This window comes from Dreissena polymorpha, chromosome 4, assembly GCF_020536995.1.
Source record: "Dreissena polymorpha isolate Duluth1 chromosome 4, UMN_Dpol_1.0, whole genome shotgun sequence".
NCBI classification, from domain to species: Eukaryota; Metazoa; Mollusca; class Bivalvia; order Myida; family Dreissenidae; genus Dreissena; species Dreissena polymorpha.
This window is the reverse complement of record NC_068358.1, coordinates 137,659,748-137,680,999: the sequence shown is the minus strand read 5'-3', so window position 1 is coordinate 137,680,999 and position 21,252 is coordinate 137,659,748. Positions and strand designations below refer to the sequence as shown.

General features: G+C 34.1%; 1 protein-coding gene across 3 annotated transcripts in view; it reads left to right on the top strand.

Annotated features, from left to right (window-relative positions):
• The window catches only part of LOC127876754 (phospholipid-transporting ATPase VA-like), a 62,395-nt gene extending 41,653 nt beyond the window's left edge, over positions 1-20,742 (top strand). For all 3 annotated transcript variants that reach the window (XM_052422200.1, XM_052422201.1, XM_052422199.1), the window contains 7 exons: positions 511-738; positions 1,156-1,413; positions 1,692-1,892; positions 2,400-2,480; positions 3,558-3,659; positions 4,522-4,709; positions 11,306-20,742. In XM_052422200.1, the coding sequence (XP_052278160.1) occupies positions 511-738; positions 1,156-1,413; positions 1,692-1,892; positions 2,400-2,480; positions 3,558-3,659; positions 4,522-4,709; positions 11,306-11,630 (1,383 nt within the window). In that variant the 3' untranslated portion in view covers positions 11,631-20,742. The remainder of the gene's footprint in view (positions 1-510; positions 739-1,155; positions 1,414-1,691; positions 1,893-2,399; positions 2,481-3,557; positions 3,660-4,521; positions 4,710-11,305) is intronic.
• The last annotated feature ends 510 nt before the right edge of the window (positions 20,743-21,252 follow it).

The following is a 21,252-nucleotide window of genomic DNA, read 5'->3' as shown; positions in this document are numbered from 1 at the left end:
AACTCACATGAATTAAGCCCCGTTTTCCTAAAGCGAGGTTCACATGTGATCTTGTCGAGGTTTATTTTAAAGAAGCATTGACATACGACGGTATACATGGCAAAATTAGGGTGATATATTGAAGATATATTTTTCAAATGGTATTAAACTGACTTGGCAAAGTTTGCGTCATCTTGTAGAGAGGTTTCATAAAAGCTTCATTAACATTGTCAAATATGAAGACAGTGGTTATTTGATACACTTTAAATAAATTACTTGTAGAAGTTAGATGTCCTGTGAAATTGCCAATTTAAATATAGCTCTCGCTTCGCGCTCCGTCAATTTTGCTAATTTACCACAGCATTAGTCATATTGTCAGGGTACACTTTGTCAATCCATACGAAAACCGTTTTTGTCATAGTTCTTATGAGACCAAATTCCTTTTACAATAGCTTAAGAAATACTTTGCAAGTTTAAATTATTAAGGTACTTACTTGGCATTATACTCAAGGAACACTCTTTTTAAAACAGGAAGATACCAAGTCACAAATGACGCATCACATTGGGCAAATTGTTAACGATGCAAACACACCAATCAGTGAAACTTCAATCAGCTCACGCAAACAGATGAACTACGGCCTTGTCATTGATGGCAAAACTTTGTCATTCGCCCTCAACGAGGATCTCGCCGAGATATTTCTGATACTGGCAGGAAAATGCACCTCTGTCATCTGCTGTAGGTCCAGTCCCATTCAAAAGGTATACATTAATATTGATTTGATTGAGATTGAAAACCAAAAAAGAAAATAAGGGAATAATGGTAGTTATTCAAGTTGAAAAGACATAATACACATGTAACATTAGTTCAGTTTTACTAGTAAGAAGTCTTTTGTTTCTTGTGAAATTTGTGGTGTGTTAATGTTTTCATAGTGATTAATGTTCAAATTATATGTATCAATAAAACTGGTGTTTGTTTAAGCAATGTTTTATAACGAGTGGCACTCTGGGAAAATGGGGCTTAATGCATGAACTTAAAGTGAAGTCCCAGATTAGCCTGTGCAGTCCCCCACTTGCGTTAATCCCCATTTTTCAAGAAGTGCTTCTCAAATGTAAGCTTTGCATATATCAAAGCATCTAGAAACACTGAATTATCATGACCTTCTGTTATATTCGTAGGGCCTTGTTGTGAAGCTAGCAAGGGATCAACTCAAGGTCCTCACCCTGGCCATTGGGGACGGGGCCAACGACGTGTCCATGATACAGATGGCAGACGTGGGTATCGGCATCTCCGGTCAGGAAGGCATGCAGGCCGTGATGGCGTCAGACTTTGCAATCGCCCGCTTCAGTTACCTCGAGAGGATGCTGCTCGTACACGGGCACTGGTGCTACAGTCGCCTCGCTAGGTTCTCCATCTTCATGTTCTATAAGAGCTTGGTAGGTAAATATTTTTGTTTGATGTTAAACTTTGAAATTTACTTATTTTACCAGTCTGTTTATCACTAAAAAGTTGATACATTTTTATAACCCTTTTGATTGCATATTAGCAAGCGCATAAAGGTCAAGCTTACTGTTGCTTGAATAGAATTAAAATATCTGCTTAATAAGTTGCGTTTGGATAGAGGCATTGTGCTAAAATTTAAATTTGATTGTAAAATGCATTACTTATTGAATTCTCACCTGTAATCCTCCCGCTCCTCTCCCCCTCCCCCCAGGTGACGACAATGGTGTTGTTCTGGTTCAACCTGTACAGCGGCTACAGTGGCTCCACCCAGATTGAGAGTCTCTTCCTTACAGGACAACACGTTCTCTTCACCGCCTTCCCGCCCATCGTGTCTGGGATCATAGACAAGGATCTCAACGCTGAAACCCTTCTACTGGATCCCAATCTGTACCAAGTTGGGCCTAAAGGACTGGTAAGCGAAAATTTGATTGTTAAATCATGAATATGTGTAACAAAAAAATTGCCACTTTCTGGAAAACCAAGGTTTAATGAATGTGCGTAAAGTGTTGTCCCAGATTAGCCTGTGCAGTCTGCATTGGATACTCTGGTATGACACTTTACACACATGCACAATGCCCCATTTTTCGATTGTCTGGGTAAAATCTTTTGAATTTTTGTACTGTTTCTTTTGTATGCAATACAACTGTATTGGATTGGTTTAAATCTTTGTAAAAGAGTTTTCATTATATTGAGCTCATGTTTTATGCATATGCTTCGTAATGCATTTAGATAATACAATATGCATTTAGAGAACAAAATATTTGTGTCAATTTTTTTATTAAAGTAGCTTAGATTGTACTATTTCAAGTCATTACTTGTCATGTTGTTTATTGTAATTTTAGTATGTCAGTCTCAACACAGGATACCATGGATGAACGTAAGATAAGAAAACTGACAGTATTGCTTGTTTGTATTTCAGACGTATACTCGGATGTCATTCCTGATAGTGTTTCTAGACTCAGTCTATCAAAGTGTCTGCATTCACTTTGTCTGTTACTTTGTAAGTATTCATTTGAGCGCCGCTTATGGGAAAACTGGGCTTAATGCACATCATTTAAGTGTTGTCCCATATCAACAGGTGCATGCCTTACAAGCTGACCTGTGACAACACTTTGCCTTATCTGGATTTTTGTTAAGATCAGGTTTCCTTCAAACAAACAAAGCCATAAAAGCTAAAGTATGATCCTAGATGCATGGCGCCAAAGCAATTTTTTCCTTCTTTATAAACTGCCCATTAAAGGCTTTCCCAAGTATCGAAATTTGAAATGGCTGTCTGGAAATTTTCCAAAAGGAAGGAAAGTTACATCAATTTTGTTCTAAATGGGCTTGATCTGCAAGTAAACAAATAAAATAAGCACTGAAAATGAACATTACAGAAAAAGGGCATGTTAAAGAAAATTGAGATTGGTTTGCACAGTACCGAGCAAATAGATTCACCCGCTATTTCTAATTAAAATATTTCATGAAGTAAATTTTTCCAATTTCATTTTTTGCGATAATTTTTATCCAATTGTCGCAATACAGGTATATTTCCAAATCAGACAATAATAGATCACTGTGCTGCTCATTTTGTTCACTGTTTACAGTGTTTAGTGTCATGTTTTATCTTGTGATGAAAGACTGTTTTATTAAGTGGTGTTTATAATTGCTGTTTGCTTTCTTTAGAATGTTTGTGCTTTTCATTTTTTAAATTAAATTAAAAGCATAGTATTTTTTAATGCAAAGTGTGTGTCCACATGAACTGGTATATCTTATACTCCTTAAACTTTGCTTTTGCCATGTTTGAACATTTTTGAAGCACTAAGCAAAGGCTAGGAAAATCAATTCAATAAAACCTTTTGTTTATTTTGTATTGCTAAGACAGGCAATTTACCCCATTTATATTATGTTTTATGATCTATCCATTGCTATGACACTCTTTGTATTTCATTAAATGCAATAATACAGTATCTGAATAGCTAATCAGTAAGTTGTATTGACATTTAGCAAGTGGTCATTGAATGACATTTGGCAAGTAGTCATTAAGTATGGCATAAGGTGGCGTATCTATTATCCAAAAACTGCCTCTTAATTTCAGAGCTACCCTGAGGGGGTAGGTATATGGGAGTATGGTACAACCCAGATGGTGGCCTTAGTCCTCACTATCCTGGTGCAATACGTCATAGAGACATTCAGGCTGGTAAGTACACATGTTCTTACATCAATAATTAAGCCTTGTTCTGGGAAAACTGGGCTTAACGAATGTGTGTAAAGTGTCGTCCCAAATCAGCCTGTGCAGTCGGCACAGGCTAATGCGGGACAAAACTTTCAGCCTAAACTAGATTTACGCTAAGAAGGACTTACTCTCAACCAAAAATACCTTTAACCCTTTCAGTGCGGGAACCGAATTTTGAAATTTTGAAGGCCTTTGCAAACAGTTTGGATCCAGATGAGACGCCACAGAACGTGGTGTCTCATCAGGATCCAAACTGTTTGCTTTTCTGATAATATTCTTTGAAAAAAATCGAAGAAAATGCTAATTTTAGAAATTAAGCTGACAACATTTTAGCAGGCGACAAATTTCCCAGCATGCAAAGGGTTAAATCAGAAATGGGCGTCCCTGATTAGCACGTGCAGGTTAGCACCTGATAAGCACAGGTTAATCTGGGACATCACTTCATGCACATCCATTTAACCTCGGGCTCCTAGAGGCTGACTCCCTCAATTTTTTCTTTTCATTTCAATGGTCAAATGATTCTAATGTGGAACACCTTGATGGGACTTGATAGTTGTTTAATTGCTTTTTAATATGTCCATATTTTATTTGTTGATAATCATGTTTGTGATGAAGCTCTTGTTGCAAATGAACATTTCTTAACTCATACATTCCACTTAAAATGAAAAAAAATGCAGTTTAAATCGAGGATAGAAAACAAACCTTGAAATAAAGCAAATTAACCAAATATACAAGTAATAATTATGCTAAAAACACAGTCTCATATTTACAAACACAAATTTTGACAAAACAACTCCGTGTGATAATTGTGCAAATTCTTTTTCAGATGTGGCCCCAGTGGTTGACATTGATACTCAGTTTTGTGGTGTTTTTCCTGTTTGGGATTATCATCGATTCGTTCTTCATGACCTTTGACCATCCCATGACCCCATACTGGGTCATGATGGTCACCATCTCAAAGCCCATACATTTCCTCATGGTGGCTGCATCCATAGTGCTGTCTCTCCTGCCAAGGTAAGTCTACTATGATTACTGTAAATACTGTCATCATTAGCTAACACGGTTTTCTTTCAAAAGTCATTTTATAAAATATAGACTCTAGGTGGTTCATATTCTGTAAATCATCTGGTCAAACTCATGGATGATATTCAACAACCCATTTTTAGATTTAAGACTAAAGAATCGTCTTAGACTACATAAATAAACTTAAAGTTTGCATATGTGCATGCTAAAAATGGTGCTTACATCACTTACATATTTTTTCTTTGAGAAGAATTATACAATTAAATGTGTTTACTGCCATCATGCTTAACTTGACTTTGTTACATAACAGAACTTTGTAAGAATATTCTTTATTTATAAACATAAGTCTAAGAAATGTTGTCAAATATGGGAGTAGGGGATTTCATTACAATTGTCAGGACTAATTACCTTGTGGCACTACGACTAAAAAATGATATTTTTCTTCACTCTTTTATGCACAAATAACACGAAATACCAACATAAATGATAATGGCCCCGTTTCATAAACAATTCTTAAGTTTTTCGTAAGAATTCTGCGATTTTTACGTAAGAGCGTTCTTACGCCAATTCCTACGAACGTTTCATAAACGCGTTCGCAGACTTAAGAATTCTTACGAATCTTACTAACGTAAAACCAGTCTGCGCTCTTTAATTAAAGGTTTTAAAAGACGTAAAACTAACATTTGGCGCCATCTGTCAGATTATAATAAACACTACGAAAACCAGTAGATAAGCAATAAAACTATTTGTTATGTATACATTTATTTTTCTCTTTTAAAATAAATAAATGTGAAGTCGTCAGCAGAAATGCTTTCAAATGAGGTCGACGTTTTATGACGCTAAACGTGTTTTTGTGTGACGTTAAATAACTGCACTTGATTAGTTGAAATTCATTCAAGTGAACTGAAACATATATAACTTGTGATCTTGGTAACTAGTTCACACATAAAAAGGCACTGACCCCTCGCGAAGTGATTCATTATAATGTAAACAACGTTTTTAAAGTTTGTTGAGTGTAACCATTGCTTTGTTGTTGAAATTGAAATACCCATTGGGGTTAAACGAGCGTAGAGTAACTCTACGATGTTGAAATTTACTGCCAAAGTTGGATAGATCTACGCTCATTTACAATGGAACAATATATAAACTGCTATTGATTGACGTGGAGGATTTGAAATATTAAGGAGCTGATATTCCACATCAGGTAAGATGATGAATCTACATGACGCCATGATAAAAATTGCCTTTGTTAAAGGGACTTGTTCACAGAGTTTGGCATGTTTTGAAGGTAGTCATTAAATGCTTTAAATTGATAAATGTAAACATCTAAATAGTTCCAGTCCAGTATAAACCAATGATAAAATTAAAGAAAGAAAAAAATGTAATCCACATCGGGGCTTGAACCACTGACACCTGGAGTGAAAGTCTAGCACCAACCACTTGGCTGTCCGAACTGATGTAGTACGCTCAGGTGTACTATTTATACTTTATACTTTATGTAAGCAATCTTTGTAATGTCACAAATTATAGCTCCAATATAAAAACAAGAATAAAAGTAGAAAAAGAAAACAAAGAGAAAAAAAAAAGTTTACCACACCGGGGCTCGAACCACTGACCCATGTAGTAAAAGCCAAGTGCCGAAACCGCTCAGCAATCCGTCTTCACATGTGGGTTTGTGTAATTCAGAGTTCATGTTCGGGTCGTCATTGAGTCTTTACAACTACATTATGTGCGGACCTGACAAACCGTCTTCACATGGGTTGCCTTTTATTTTATACTTAGTAAACCATCCGCGTGTTGTTACAAAATATAATGATGACACAAGAAATCAAAAATTTAAAATCTTTTCGCGTATGAGACGCTTTATAATTTTATCAATTTCTAACGATGATTTTTAATTAACGAAAGTGTATTTTCAGTATAAGTCTGCGGCATTCGTGTTATTTCGCACACTGATGTATATTGTTCATTTATATCTTAAATCTGTGACAAAAAGTTGAAACATTCTCATTTTGATAGAGTGTGAACAAGTCCCTTTAACATTGACAGCAAATGTTTTGTTTTGGAAGGTACCGGTAAATTAATACTGGCTAAATTTGCAGGTGTGTTATTTTTTTAAATTGAGATGGTATGGCATTAAAGGTTTAATACTTAATTTGTTTATATGTCAGATTGTAATATTATTAAAGATATGTGTAAGTTTGAGCTATTTTTGTCAAAACTTACATGTAACATGAATAAAGAAAGTCATTTACATCTGTTAATTTTTTAAGTAATGTTTCAATTTCTATTTATTATTTAACAGTCCCTTCTGTTGAGTTAAGACTAAACAATTGACAAAATCGTCTTAAGATAAGCTGTTATTTACTTTGTGTGTTGTAATTTGGACAATAATAAATTAAATTCAATAATAGTATAATTCTGCTTTGGTAAGACATATTTTCTGATTTAAAATTTATTTTTTTTTAAGTAAGATTTTTATGTTTCATATGTCGGGTAAATATACTACAATCCTGCTAAAAAAATGAAATTCTATCTAATTATGTGAGTTAAACAATATTATTATTTTCATAAAATCATGCATGTCAGTCATTTTTTGTAATTTAATACTGTGTTTAAATTTAATTATGGATATTTGTTATTAAAGAAGTTTGTGTTTTAGGTGAACAGATACTTCATGAATTATATGAATCACCAGGGAAAGGACCCGACTACTTGCACAGATGCATCCTGCCGGGTGAAAGAAGGGATGATCACTTTGGCAACAGATTGTTCAACTGCTTGTAAGAACTTATGTTTTGCATATAGTGACTGTTATAATTCTTACTCCTTTAAATGATTTTTTGTAACTTTGATTTTACTAAAACATATGCATCGGAACACTACAAAAGTAAAAAAAAAAAAATTGTTTGAATGTTTAGTTAATTTTATTGACAAGTTTAAATTAAGAATTCCGATGTGAAGGGAATCCATTTGAGACAAAGATTTCATAACATATCTTAATAAATAAAGAAACTTGTACATGCTAAAGTTTGGTGTATCCTGATGATTACCAGCCATAAGAGTTTCAACCATGACTGTCAGTTTTGTGTTATTCCAAATTATTTTAAGGAACATTAGTAGGATTACATTTTTGATTTTTTTTGCACTGGTACTTTTTTATGTTCAATTTTTATTTACAGAAATATTGATGTGGACTCAGTCAAAGGATTTGCTGTAACTCTGTACGTCTCTTCACTATGTGGACCTAAAGCGCTACAGCTGGTTGGAGATTAAGATCACCATGTACTGTTTTAATAGAGAACATCTGTGAATATTTATTCTAACAATGGAAATTCAAACCTGAATTATTATAATAAGAAAACATTTTCATGTACATGCTGGAATGTTATTTGAAGTGTAGAACTAAAATAATTTAGAATTATTATTTTTAAACACAAACACAGTTTTATTATAGAAATAATTGTATAAACTTAAGAGAAATCAGTGTTTAAGTGATGCATTTAATTTAGTGTTTGACCTATTTAATACCTTAACTACCGGGTATGTTTTTTTTATGTTGATTGTAATGGTAATCAAAAAAACAATAAGCTGACATCCAAAGGGTTTTAACCTTAAAGGGAATTGTTCACAGATTCAGGCATTTTATAAAGTATGTCTGTAGAAGCCTTTAATTGCTAGATTTTAACCTCAAAATAGAAATTTAGAACAGATAAAAACACCAGAAAAAATATTAGTATCCATGGGGGTCCTTAAATTATTTTACATATAACACTCGGCCAATTTTATATTTAAGCCTTCATTTTATACTTGATGTATGTGATCCATGTGAAATAACAAAATTTAACAGAAAAAAACAGAATCATTAAAAATTATCCAATCATTACCCTGTTTAATTGTATCCATTACACATGATGATTACTCATAAAAAAGCTGTATTTTCAGTTTGAGTCTACATCATTAGTGGCATTTTGCTCCCTGATTTACAATATTATTTTTTATTTTGTATCCGTTCCTTAATTTTGGAAAATGGTCAGTTTTTATATCTGTGCACAATTCCCTTTGATCTTTATTCTAAGTTTTGTGATCAATGGAATGCCTAATACCATTTCAATAGTAAATGAGATTACGGGTAAGTACTTGTTAAACAATAAGGCCGTAAAACGTGAAAAGCCCATCTTTATTGTATCTCAAAATGTGAAAAGCAATTCTGAGATTTTTATGTTTTCTTCCATTTAATTACTTTTTTGAGTTATAATGCCCTACTTATTATAAGTAAATGTAATTTGTGTAAGATTAAAATGCATTTACTTGTTCTTATAAAAATAATAACATATGAAAATATACAATTTTGTGTTGTGTAGTACATTTGCTTCCATGGCAACCAATTTATTTAAATGATACCATTGTTATTTTTTTTACATTTTGAACACCAAATTAACTCGAAATAGTCACATGGATGTACTTTTCAATTATGTCATAATTTATAAAACAATATAAATACACAAGTCATAATTAAAGAGATTGTTGTTTTTTAAACAGAATTTAGTAATGTGTTTTTTTCTGAAAATAATAACCATTTCCAGAAATATTTCAGTTGGATGTTTGTAAAGCAATCTATGCATGTTAACTAAAGGTCCATTTAAATAGGGAACAAAACATATATTTACCTTGCACTTGCAGACCAGTTGGCAAAAAAAGTTGATCTGAATCAAACACATCTTTCTTCGAACAATGAAAATTATCACTGAAATTTAAGAAAGTTTGTTTCTGCTTAGATATCAACTAATAATTAAAAATCTATTATTGTTGTTCATTTAAAACATGATTTTGAAGCCTTTATAAATATGGTAAAAAGATGTTTAGTTGTGATATCATAATTTGGATCTAACAACTGAATAAAATCTGCAGAGAACTTTTTACATACATTTTCTATACAGTAGTCGCTGTGGCGTAGTGGATATGGTGTCCGCCTATGGACCGGGAGGTCATGGGTTCCGTCCCCATGGTGGGAGCGTTCTTTAGATCGCCTCCAAAGACACCATGATTGTACTAGTTCTACCCAGGAAACAGACTCAAGAGATATCCACAGTCGAGCAAAAGCCAGATAATGTTTTGGTATCTTTTATGTATCCAGATCCAAACATTTAATACTTCCCAAACAATACAATTCTGTAAATGAAATTATAATTTTTTTTTACCTTATTTACAAAGGGAAAACCTTTGTTCTGCTTCTCCTGTTTTGGACATTCCATTTACAATAATTCAGTGACGCATCGAACAGAATCAAAGATAACCTTCCAGTAAATTCAATCCTAGAAGGAAACTCTTTGATTTTGTTACACTCTGTAAAGTCGTTAGTGCCAAAACTGGTTGATCCAATAAACATGCCAGTGTCTTGCATCATCCATGACCATGTATTCCAATTTCCAGTTTGCTTTATACATTCCAGTTTGACATAGATCTAACTAAACTTTCATATACAATTTACTTCTGCAACAATCCTCTCTTCTGTATTTACACAATGCTTATCCCGTAATACAAAGCATGGCCAGAGGTAATTTAAAACAAAAATCCATTCAACTTTGTTTACATTTGACATTGTTTTTTCGTCGCGATTTCGCAAACAAGGGAAACAACTGTGCTCTCTTTAATGAACTTCATAAAGATAAATGTACCACAATTTACCGATTTTGTCATTTTCAAGAGAAAAGTCACGCTTCTTTTGTCGAAAATGCGCTTAAAATCGTTTTTTTTTTATTTTGGAAAATTTGTGAAGACGTGAAATAGCTAAGGCGGCCATATTTGCGAACGCTACGACAGCCTAGACCATGCGTAACTTTAACGTTGGAACTTACGAATTCGTAGCAGGTGGTTGCGTAAGTTTTTTTTTATGAAACGCTCGGATTTTCTTACGACCTGCATAAGTATACTTACGTAAGAAACCGTGCGTACGAACGTTTATGAAACGGGGCCAATATGTTTAAGGACTTTATAAGAAACAAACGTTTGCCATTTTTTTGGAATTTAACATGCAAGTTCAATGAGGGTGTGATGTCATAGTGATTAGTGGGAAGGCCTCTATTTAATATCAATTTAGACAGGGATATTTTTGTAAAACCTGTAAAAGATTTTATGTGCTGTATGCAAATAGTAAGCTATCTGTAAACTCTACCACTCAAACAAATGTTACTGGACAGGTGTGTTTTCCTCAAGGTAATGCAATTAACCCCCCCCTCCCCCCCCTAAAACACCTGACAATGCCAAAATTGTAAAAAACTTTCAGTTAACACTTTATAGATGGAAAATGCAGCAATATCTTAAATGTGTACCAACTTTCAGAAGTCTAGTAAATTAATAAATTAATCAGGTTGGAGTTCTGGGGAATACAAAATTAATCAGGTTGGAGTTCTGGGGAATAGTAAATTAAGCAGGTTGGAGTTCTGGGGAATAGTAAATTAATCAGGTTGGAGTTCTGGGGCACTGCTGGCTCCTTTCATAATGCAGCCTCAGGCGCGGAAGAAAACCGTTTACTTCTTATTTCACACACACCACTTCTATGCCAAGTATTTTCCCTGTGATTACAGATTAATTGTGCGGATCATCCAGCAGACTGTGTTTCCTGACGTGATAATGGTGGCTCAGCAAGGGGAGAAACAGAAGGCAGAAACGGAGTCCCAGTCCACTGAAAACTCTCGCGCAACCAGTCCCGACTCGGGATACAATCGCAATGACTCCAAAGATCTTGGCATTGACAATAAAGCTCTTGACTTGCACCATGACTCTGAGTCTGCATCGACATCAATCGTGGTGCCAAATGGCTCTACTGAGCCAAGTAACATGAACGGTAAATTACGGCATAGGCAGAACAGCAACACTGCGACCAATGGGATTGCAGAGACGCCCACCTGACGGTGAGCCTGCATAATAGAGCATGCTGGGAGAGAAACCTTAGAACTTCACCGTGCATTGGGCCTCCTAAACATTCCAGTGACTAAAGACTTACAAGCAATGTGATATTTTTTTAGTGCTGGTTTTGTTGTAAAGATTTAGTTCGTAGTTTGTCAAAAATTAATTGTTGGTTTTGTGTATGTCCTCTGACATAAAATATAAGTATACCACTAAACCCCTTTGTATAGAATTCAATTCCATTCTCAATTAGATTAGCACCATGACAATGTCTTTGCTCAGATTATTTTTATTCAAAAACATAAAAATATCCCATTCTTATTTTGAAAGTAAGATAACATTTGTCTTTCTATGATATGTTAATAAGAGTATTACATTGGCACATAAAATCTCAAATTTGAGGTTATCTTTGTATTACTTCAGATCATTTTCAAAATGTTGGCATAATATTTGGTTAATGGCTTAGTGAGTAGTTTTGCGGGCATTTTTTGTAGTATTTGATCATTCCATTAAAAAATTAATAGCTTTTTTAGATCACCTGATTGCTCAGGTCCGTCGTATGTCTGTCCGTCCGTCCGTCGGTCTGTTAACATTTGCTCATAAACACTCTAGAGGCCACATTTCTTGTCCAATCTTCATGAAACTTGGTCAAAAGCTTTGTCCCAATGAAATCTCGCCCGAGTTTCGAAACTGGGTTGTGCCGGGTCAAAAACTAGGTCACTTGGTAAAAAAAAAGAAAAACCTTGTAAACACTGTAAAAGTCACATTTCATGCCCAAACTTCATGTAACTTTGTCAAAATGTTTGTCTTATTGATATCTTGGTTGAGTTCAAAAGTGGTTCCGATCCGTTGAAAAACATGGCCGCCAGTGTGCGGGGCAGTTTTCCTTATTTGGCAATAGAAAAACCTTGTAAACACTCTAAAAGTCACAATTTTTGCCCAATCATCATGAAAGTTGTTCAAAACATTGGTTTTATTGATATCTCGGGGGAGTTCGAAAATGGTCGAGATCAGTGAAAAAACATGGCCGCCAGTGGGCGGGGATTTTTTCTCTATATGTATATAGTGGCAGTTTTCCCTATTTGGCTATAGAGAAACCTTGTAAACACTCTAGAAGTCACAATGGTTGCCCAATCATCATGGAAGTTGGTCAAAACATTGGTTTTATTGATATCTCGGACGAGTTCATTTTTCTCTATATGTATATAGTGAAAGCATGTGAACACAGTAGAAGTCACATTTTTGGCCCAATTTTCATAAAATTTTCTCAGAACATTTGTTTCCTTGATACGAGAGTTGAGTTAAAAAATGGTTCCTGTCAGTTGAATAACATGGCTGCTGGGAGGGGGGAAGTTTTCTCATTATCCCCCCCCCCCCTTTCAAAGAAGAGGGGGTATATTGTTTTGTTGATGTCGTTCTGTCCTTCCACCAGATGGTTTCAGGATGATAACTCAAGAGCGCTTATGCCAAGGATCATGAAACTTCATAGGTACATTGGTCATGACTCGCAGAAAAAACCCTATTGTTTTTCAGGTCACTAGGTCAAAGGTAAAGTTCACGATGACCCGAAATAGTAAAATGGTTTCCGGATGATAACTCAAGAACACTTATGCCTAGGATCATGAAACTTCATAGATACATTGATCATGACTCGAAGATGGCCACTATTGATTTTCAGGTCACTAGGTCAAAGGTCAAGGTCATGGTGACCTGAAATCGTAAAATGGTTTCTGTATGATAACTCAAGAACGCTTATGCCTAGGTTCATGAAACTTAATAGATATATTGATCATGACTCGCAGATGACCTCTATTGATTATCAGGTCACTAGGTCAAAGGTCAAGGTCACAGTGCCAAAAAATGTATTCACAAAATGACTGTCAAGGTCACGTTGACTCAACTTTGAAAAATGGTTTCCGGATGATAACTCAAGAATGCTTACGCCTAGGATCATGAAACTTCATAGGTACATTGATCATGACTCGCAGATTAAATAATGATGAAACTTGACCAGGATGTTTGTCTGGGCAATATCTAGGTCAAGTTTGAATTTGGTAAGGATTGAATGAACCGACTCCTCTCAGGTGAGCGAACTAGGGCCATCTCGGCCCTCTTGTATTTATTTTGTGAATGAAATCCATGACAGAAAAATGAGTTTGCCATACAAAATGGTGTAGAATGACTTGAATTTTAACACCATAAACATTTTTTGCCATGTTCTATTCTGATTGTAATGTACCAAATTTGTTTGGATGTTTGAAACTTACCTTAGCACAACTTGGATTATGGTGAGCTTTTGTGATCATTATCTTTCTGCCATTTGTTGACCATCTTGTGTTATCAACATTTACTGGTACCTTCTCAACATTCTAGATGCCACATTAATTGCCAAATCGTTCTAAAACTTGGTCAGAACATTTGTCTAAATGATCTTGCATGAGTTTGATATTGGGTCAAGTGTGGTAAAAAACAAGGTCAAAAGGTCAAAACTTGTGACATCCAAGAGGCCAAACTTATTCCCTTATCTTATGAATTTTTTGTCAGAACACTTGTCTTAATAACATCACAGAGGAGTTCAAAACTGAATTATGTTGTAGCAAAAACAATGTCAATTGTCAAATAAATAGTTGAAAACTGTCTAGAGGCCAACCATCATGGAACTTGCTTAGAATATTTGTTCTAATGGTATCTTGGTCAAGTTCTCAAATGTTTCTTTAAACTTTGCCAAAGCTTACCAAAACACTTCAGTTTATTTTGTCTCAGATGAGAATCTTAGGGCCTTTGGTCTGCTGTTATAATATTTACTGGTATCATAGTATTAAAAATAATGTTATTAACAAAAACATTTAAACGTTACACTACTAGTAATAAATTTCATTTACCTGTTTTGGGATAAACATGGAAAATGCCATCATAAGAATCTTAATATTTAGAAGCTTTCAAAAAATACTTGGTTAATAGGATGGCCAGATTTCAGTTATTTCAGTACAGAGCTGTGTATTGCAATTGTTTTATACCACTCTACATTGCAAATTATCGTAGCATTTTATTGTAGGTGGCTTGTTTCACACGTATTTATTTAAGTTTTAAATGTTACAAAATTTTCTGCATTTTTATCAGGTGATGCTCATACTATATACTTAACCCTTTGCATGCTGGGAAATTTGTCATCTGCTAAAATGTCGTCTGCTAAATTTCTAAAATTAGCATTTTCTTCAATTTTTTTTCAAAGAATACTATCAGAATAGCAAACAGTTTGGATCCTGATGAGACACCACGTTCTGTGGCATCTCATCTGGATCCAAACTGTTTGCACAGGCCTTCAAAATTCGGTTCCCGCACTGAAAGAGTTAAAATTGTACTTTGACGGACTGAATATTTTCTTATAATTTATATGTTCTGACGATGTTTACAGAAATATAAATACATGTTTGGAATGTATTATATTCTTTTCAAATGCCAACATTCTGTTTTCACCCTGTCTACAGTAGGTTTTGTTGTTGTATTACTTTTTTCAGTTTATGAAACACTTTTTTACTTACACGTGTAGTGATACTAATGCAAAAATACAAGTACTGGAATTGCTGCATATCATACACATGTTTATATGCAAGAACATTTTCTCTTTATGAACTTGATCTCCGAAAGGTCTTTTGTCTAACATATACCAGTGCACAAATTACAACATATTTTCTTTGTGCTTAAAAATTCTTGCCACATTTTCAAGGCAGTAAATCAAAAAGATATTTTGTCAATTTATTATGCTCCCCCGAAATGTTTGGGGGGAGCATATAGTCGCCGCTTCGTCTGTCCGTACGTGTGTCCGTCTGTCCGTGCACAATTTTTGTGCGGGCTATTTCTCAGCAATTAATGACCATAATTTAATTAAACTTAATGGAAAGCTTCACTACCAAGAGGAGATGTGCATATTATCAGCTGGTTCTGGTCGGATGATTTTTCACATAGTTATGACCCTTTGAAATTTTCTATAAACTGTACATATAGTGCAATTCTTGTCCGGGCTATTTCTCCCCAACTACTGACTTGAATTCAATGAAGCTTTATGGGAAGCTTAACTACCTTGAGGAGATGCGCATGTTATTTGTGGGTTCTGGTTAGAGGATTTATTTAGAGAGTTATGGCCCTTTGAAATTTTTAAGTTGCTAAACTATCCATTGTATTATTTTGTTTAAAGTTATGCCCCTCAAGACGTTTTCTTTTATCTGAATATATAGTGCAATATTTTGACCAAAAAAAACTTTGGGGAGCATCACCCGTCTCCGACGGTTTCTTGTTTATTTAATTCATTGAAGCCTAGGCTACTGCTGATATAGAATCAAAATGCTGGTTTAAAAATTCTTCATATTAACATATCTTTTATTAAAATGGCGTAGGTCTGTGATAATCCATAAACCTTCACTTTTTTATTGCATTTATTTTATTACTTATCATTCTTTAAAACTTGATTCAGCATTTATTTTGTTGGTGTTTTGGTTATTTTCTTCAGGTTTGTAGCATTGTTAAACAAATCACATAAAACACTAAATAAATAAATTGATCACCAACAACACTGCTCAGAATGTTTCATGTCTATGTATTAGTTTTTTTAGCAGAACATATTGCACCCACATTTAGTATATGTCCTTGCCCTTATTCCTAGTTTTTGGAATGTCAGAGGCACTGTGTAAAGTAGACTTGGTGATGTGGGTAAATTTCAAGGTTTCTTTTAGAGCTCTATTGTGCAGGGATTAAGTCAGTTGTATTGTACATAAATTTTTATTTAGCAAATTTTAAATAACATATACATGTACATAGTGACAATTGTCAAGATTATACTAACGAATAGCCTTATCAGAAATTTAATCTGATTTAATGTGCATGTACAATTATTGTAATTTTTTGTAAAGGAAGCGTACATTGTGCTGTAAATTATGCAATTAATTTTCAGGAGTTTTTATCTTAAATGTGCTGAAAAAATGTATATATATATATAAATATGTATTGCTAAATGTCAGCCTGCCCCTTCCTTGAGGACCCTAGCGAGCACTTTGCCCTTGAGCTTTAACCTTCTAGCCTGATTCTCACTGTAGGACCCTTGCAACCTTTTAGCCCTGCTAAAACCTCATAGCTTGACTTTCACTGTTGGACCCAAACAACCCTTTATCCTCTGCCTAAACCAGATAGCCTTGCCCTCGCTATTGGACCCTTACTCATATATGACAATCACCCTCATAAATATTATGTACATGAACTGTACTCTAGGAAAGCCAGGCTTAATATATATGCGTATATTATCGTCCCAGATAAGCCCATGCAGTCCGCTGGTACAATAAATCCAGTCTAGGCGGAAAGTTTTGTCCCTGCTTAGGCCTATCTGGGACCAAACTTTACACATTTGAATTAAGTCCAACTTTATTGTAGGCATTTTTTATGCTGATATAAGTTGACAGTTTTTCAGTCATATTTGGTGTAACTATGTTGTTGTTATCTTTTTGTACCCATTTTCTTGCTGTTGTATAAAACCATTGCTACATCTGAAAAAAAGCTTTTTTGAGCAGCTGTATACCATGCTTTTTCACATTAACTGTCCTAAATTTTTATATATATTTTCTCATCATTCAGTTAGTATTTATGTTATTTTCAATTTGTGAAGATGTTAAAATAAACAATGAAATGGCATTCATTTTATTGTTTACATCTTTATAAATTCTTTTAAAAAATTAACTGATTTCTATTGTATATTAATTTTTCAGATAAACATTCAGGGACCTTGTATTGATTGACTTGCATGAACTTAAATGGTCCTCTTTGAAATCCATATATTTTCTGCAGTATATTAAAGATACCAATGTACAGCAATATCTAAGCAATGTGGTTAACATAGATTAACGTATAGTCCGGTGTGAAAGCATAATGTAGCTTATGTGTCATATAATACAGAAAACTGTAGTGTATAAAAAAAGCATAATACATGTAGCATTAATTTGAAAGGAAAGTTCTTAAGTCAATAATTTTGTTTGCAGTGCTTCTGATTGATATATTTTGGCAACACATGTTTTCTTACTTCCATTTAAAGCAGGAAAAATCCTCTTTAGTCCCCTACCAGTTGCACCGGAGGGGATTTATGGTTTTGTCTCCATCCGTCACACTTTTCTGGATCCTGCGATAACTTTAAAAGTTCTTAATATTTTTTCATGAAACTTGGAACATTGATAGATGGCAATATGCACGTCATTTTATTTATTTCTTACGTCAAAAATTATGGTTGCTATGGCAACAAATAGACTAGAAATACTGCTTAAAATGGTGGTTATCCTGCGATAACTTTTAAAGTTCTTAATAATTGTTCATGAAACTTGAAAATGGATAGATGACAATATGGACATTATGCACGTCATTTCGTTTTGTTCCTAAATAAAAAAATTGGTTGCTATGGCAACACATTTATATTTAAAAAATCTGGAATTTCTGACAATGGTGGGGGCTTATATTGCTTGACAATAGTCTTGTTTTATATGTAACATTTTTTGTACATATTTTTATTTTGATTTCTTGTTTTGTAAATGCATATATTTTGTGTTCTCAGTTACTTTCTTGTTATGTATTTATTTGTTGATTTTATTTAAAATGTTGAATATATAATTTACATAAGTGTACACAAAGTCACACATGTTTTTATGTAAAGTGTGAATGTAACCAGGAGCAGAATTGAAGAAAAAATAAGTAATTGTCTTTAAAACAAAAAGTACCACATAACTTACATAAAAAGCATACATTCTTTATTTTGGCAAAAATTCTTTATTCTGGCATGTAAATGTACCTGTTATGTTCATGTGAAAGTCAGGCCATCCACACCATTATGAATGTTTACAACATTTGATTATCATATGACATTAAGTAGGCTGTCAGAATTGAAGAATGAGGTCTTTATCATGAAGTATTAAATTGGAACAGATTTTTGTTATATGCATGTTTGCCTTTCTTTGAATGCTTCTTTGAATACCAAAACAAGTTTTTTTATTATTAATATAATTATGTATTAATTTACTTTTTGACTTAGTATTGAAAGACATGAACCCCACATCTGTTAACCTGGTTTTCAACTAATTTGATAAAATCATTGGTCTGTTTGTGCACTATCTTTAATCCCTATTATGCTGTTTAATAGCTTTGGTGCTTGTATATGAAAAACGGGTTTAATGCATGTGCATACAGAGTCATCTAAGATAAGCCTGTGCAGTATTCACAGGCTAATTTGGGACCTCATTTTCTGCCTTGACTGTTTTTTTTCTAAGAATACAATAAAATGGAAAGCATCATCCCTAATAAACCTGTGCCGTCTTCACAGGCTAATCTGGGATGACACTGCACGCATGCATTAAGACCAGTTTTCATAGAGCAGGATTCATTTCAAAGATGATTCTATCAATCAACTCTTGGCCTTTATGCTATGGTAACTTACAGATTGACAAATTATACATGTAAACTTACGATGTTTGCCTAAAGCAAAATGGCCTCTACTAGTATATAGATATTAAAGTCATTTGTAAAATCTTTTCTGTATTTTCTCTATCTATGTTGGTATTAACTTACTTTAAAATCTTAAGACTTCTACCTACAGTTTAATGTTTGTCTTAGAGTACAATCATATTTCATGTATTCAATTTCAAACAAAAACAATAATACTTGTACATTGAAATAAAAACAAATCATGATTAGACTTACAAAGACAATCAAGTTGTTTGAATGTTATTGAATGTATTATACAAAAAATGGATGTTTGTACGGTTTATTTTATAGTGAATCTGGTATTCTCTCTATGAACCGGTGAGGTTTTATTAAACAATGTGTTTACAAATTATGTGTAGAGTTTGTTGACATCAAATGGGTTAAATGAGAAATGTGTAATAAGTATATAAGGGACATAAAGGCAAGTGGTTTTGTCAAAATATTCTTTCACATCGCTATGTTTGTAAATGTTTGAACCTCAAAATGATTGGTAATTAATTGAGCAGTGTTCTGGGACTATTGGGCTAAATGCATGTGTGTAATGTGTTGTCCCAGGTCAGCCTGTGCAGTCAGCATAGGATAATCAGCGATGACACTTTCTGCTTTTAATGAAGTTTTCATTGAAAGGAAGTCTCTTCTTAGTAAAAATCCACAGTCTGCACAGGCTAATCTGGTATAGTAAAAATCCACAGTCTGCACAGGCTAATCTGGTATAGTAAAAATCCACAGTCTGCACAGGCTAATCTGGTATAGTAAAAATCCACAGTCTGCACAGGCTAATCTGGTATAGTAAAAATCCACAGTCTGCACAGGCTAATCTGGTATAGTAAAAATCCACAGTCTGCACAGGCTAATCTGGTATAGTAAAAATCCACAGTCTGCACAGGCTAATCTGGTATAGTAAAAATCCACAGTCTGCACAGGCTAATCTGGTATAGTAAAAATCCACAGTCTGCACAGGCTAATCTGGTATAGTAAAAATCCACAGTCTGCACAGGCTAATCTGGTATAGTAAAAATCCACAGTCTGCACAGGCTAATCTGGTATAGTAAAAATCCACAGTCTGCACAGGCTAATCTGGTATTACACTTTTTGCTTAAACATGGATTTTTGATTAGAAGAGACTTTCTTTAAAGAAAAATACCATCAAAGGTGGAAAGTGTGGTCCCTGGTTAGCCTGTGCAGACTGCACAGGCAAATCTTGGATGGGACTTTACGCACATGCATTAAGCCCAGTTTTTCCAGATAGAGACTCTATTATTATGTGCATGTAGTGATGTTGAACTAGTTTTTACCCTTTGCATGCTGGGAAAAATGTTGTCTGCTGAATTTCTAAAATTAGCATTTTCTTTAATTTTTTTCAAAGAATACTATCAGAAAAGCAAACAGTTTGGATCCTGATGAGACACCACGTTCTGTGGCGTCTCATCTGGATCCAAACTGTTTGCAAAGGCCTTCAAAATTCGGTTCCAGCACTGGAAGAGTTAACTCTCTTGTTGCATTTGATGTGTTCTTGGTTCTGTCTGTTGTCATATTCATCAACTATCACAATGTTGTTTTATCATATAAAGGACCAAAAATGAAAAATAAATCAAATTGAAACAATGTTTTGTGTAAGTTATTCTATGAATATTTGCCATGGTACCTAAGGGTTTCAGGATGTTAGAATTTTAATATTGCGTAATTTATTCTAATATGTATTACAATATTAAAGACACTTGTATTAAATAATCTAGATACAATAATAAATTTTACATTGAAATAAACATTTAAAATAAGTCAAGTTCTAATGGATAAAGCTTCAGCTATACTTCCTTGCAAACATATATTGACTAGTTTTTGATTTGCAGATTCAAACACAGTTAAAAGGCATCTGGAGTTGTTTTTAATTTATTTGAATTGTGAATGGACATTACTTATTCTACTTTCATTATTGCAATCACAATATTACATACAGCAAAGTTTCCAATAATGTTGACTGAGATTGTGTACTACAACAAACAAGAGGTCCTTGATGGCCACATGTTGCTCACCTGAGAAACATTGCTTTTGCTTTTTAGCTCACCTAAGCACACAGGGTTCGACACTAAGGCACGTCCGACAGACATTGTCTAGT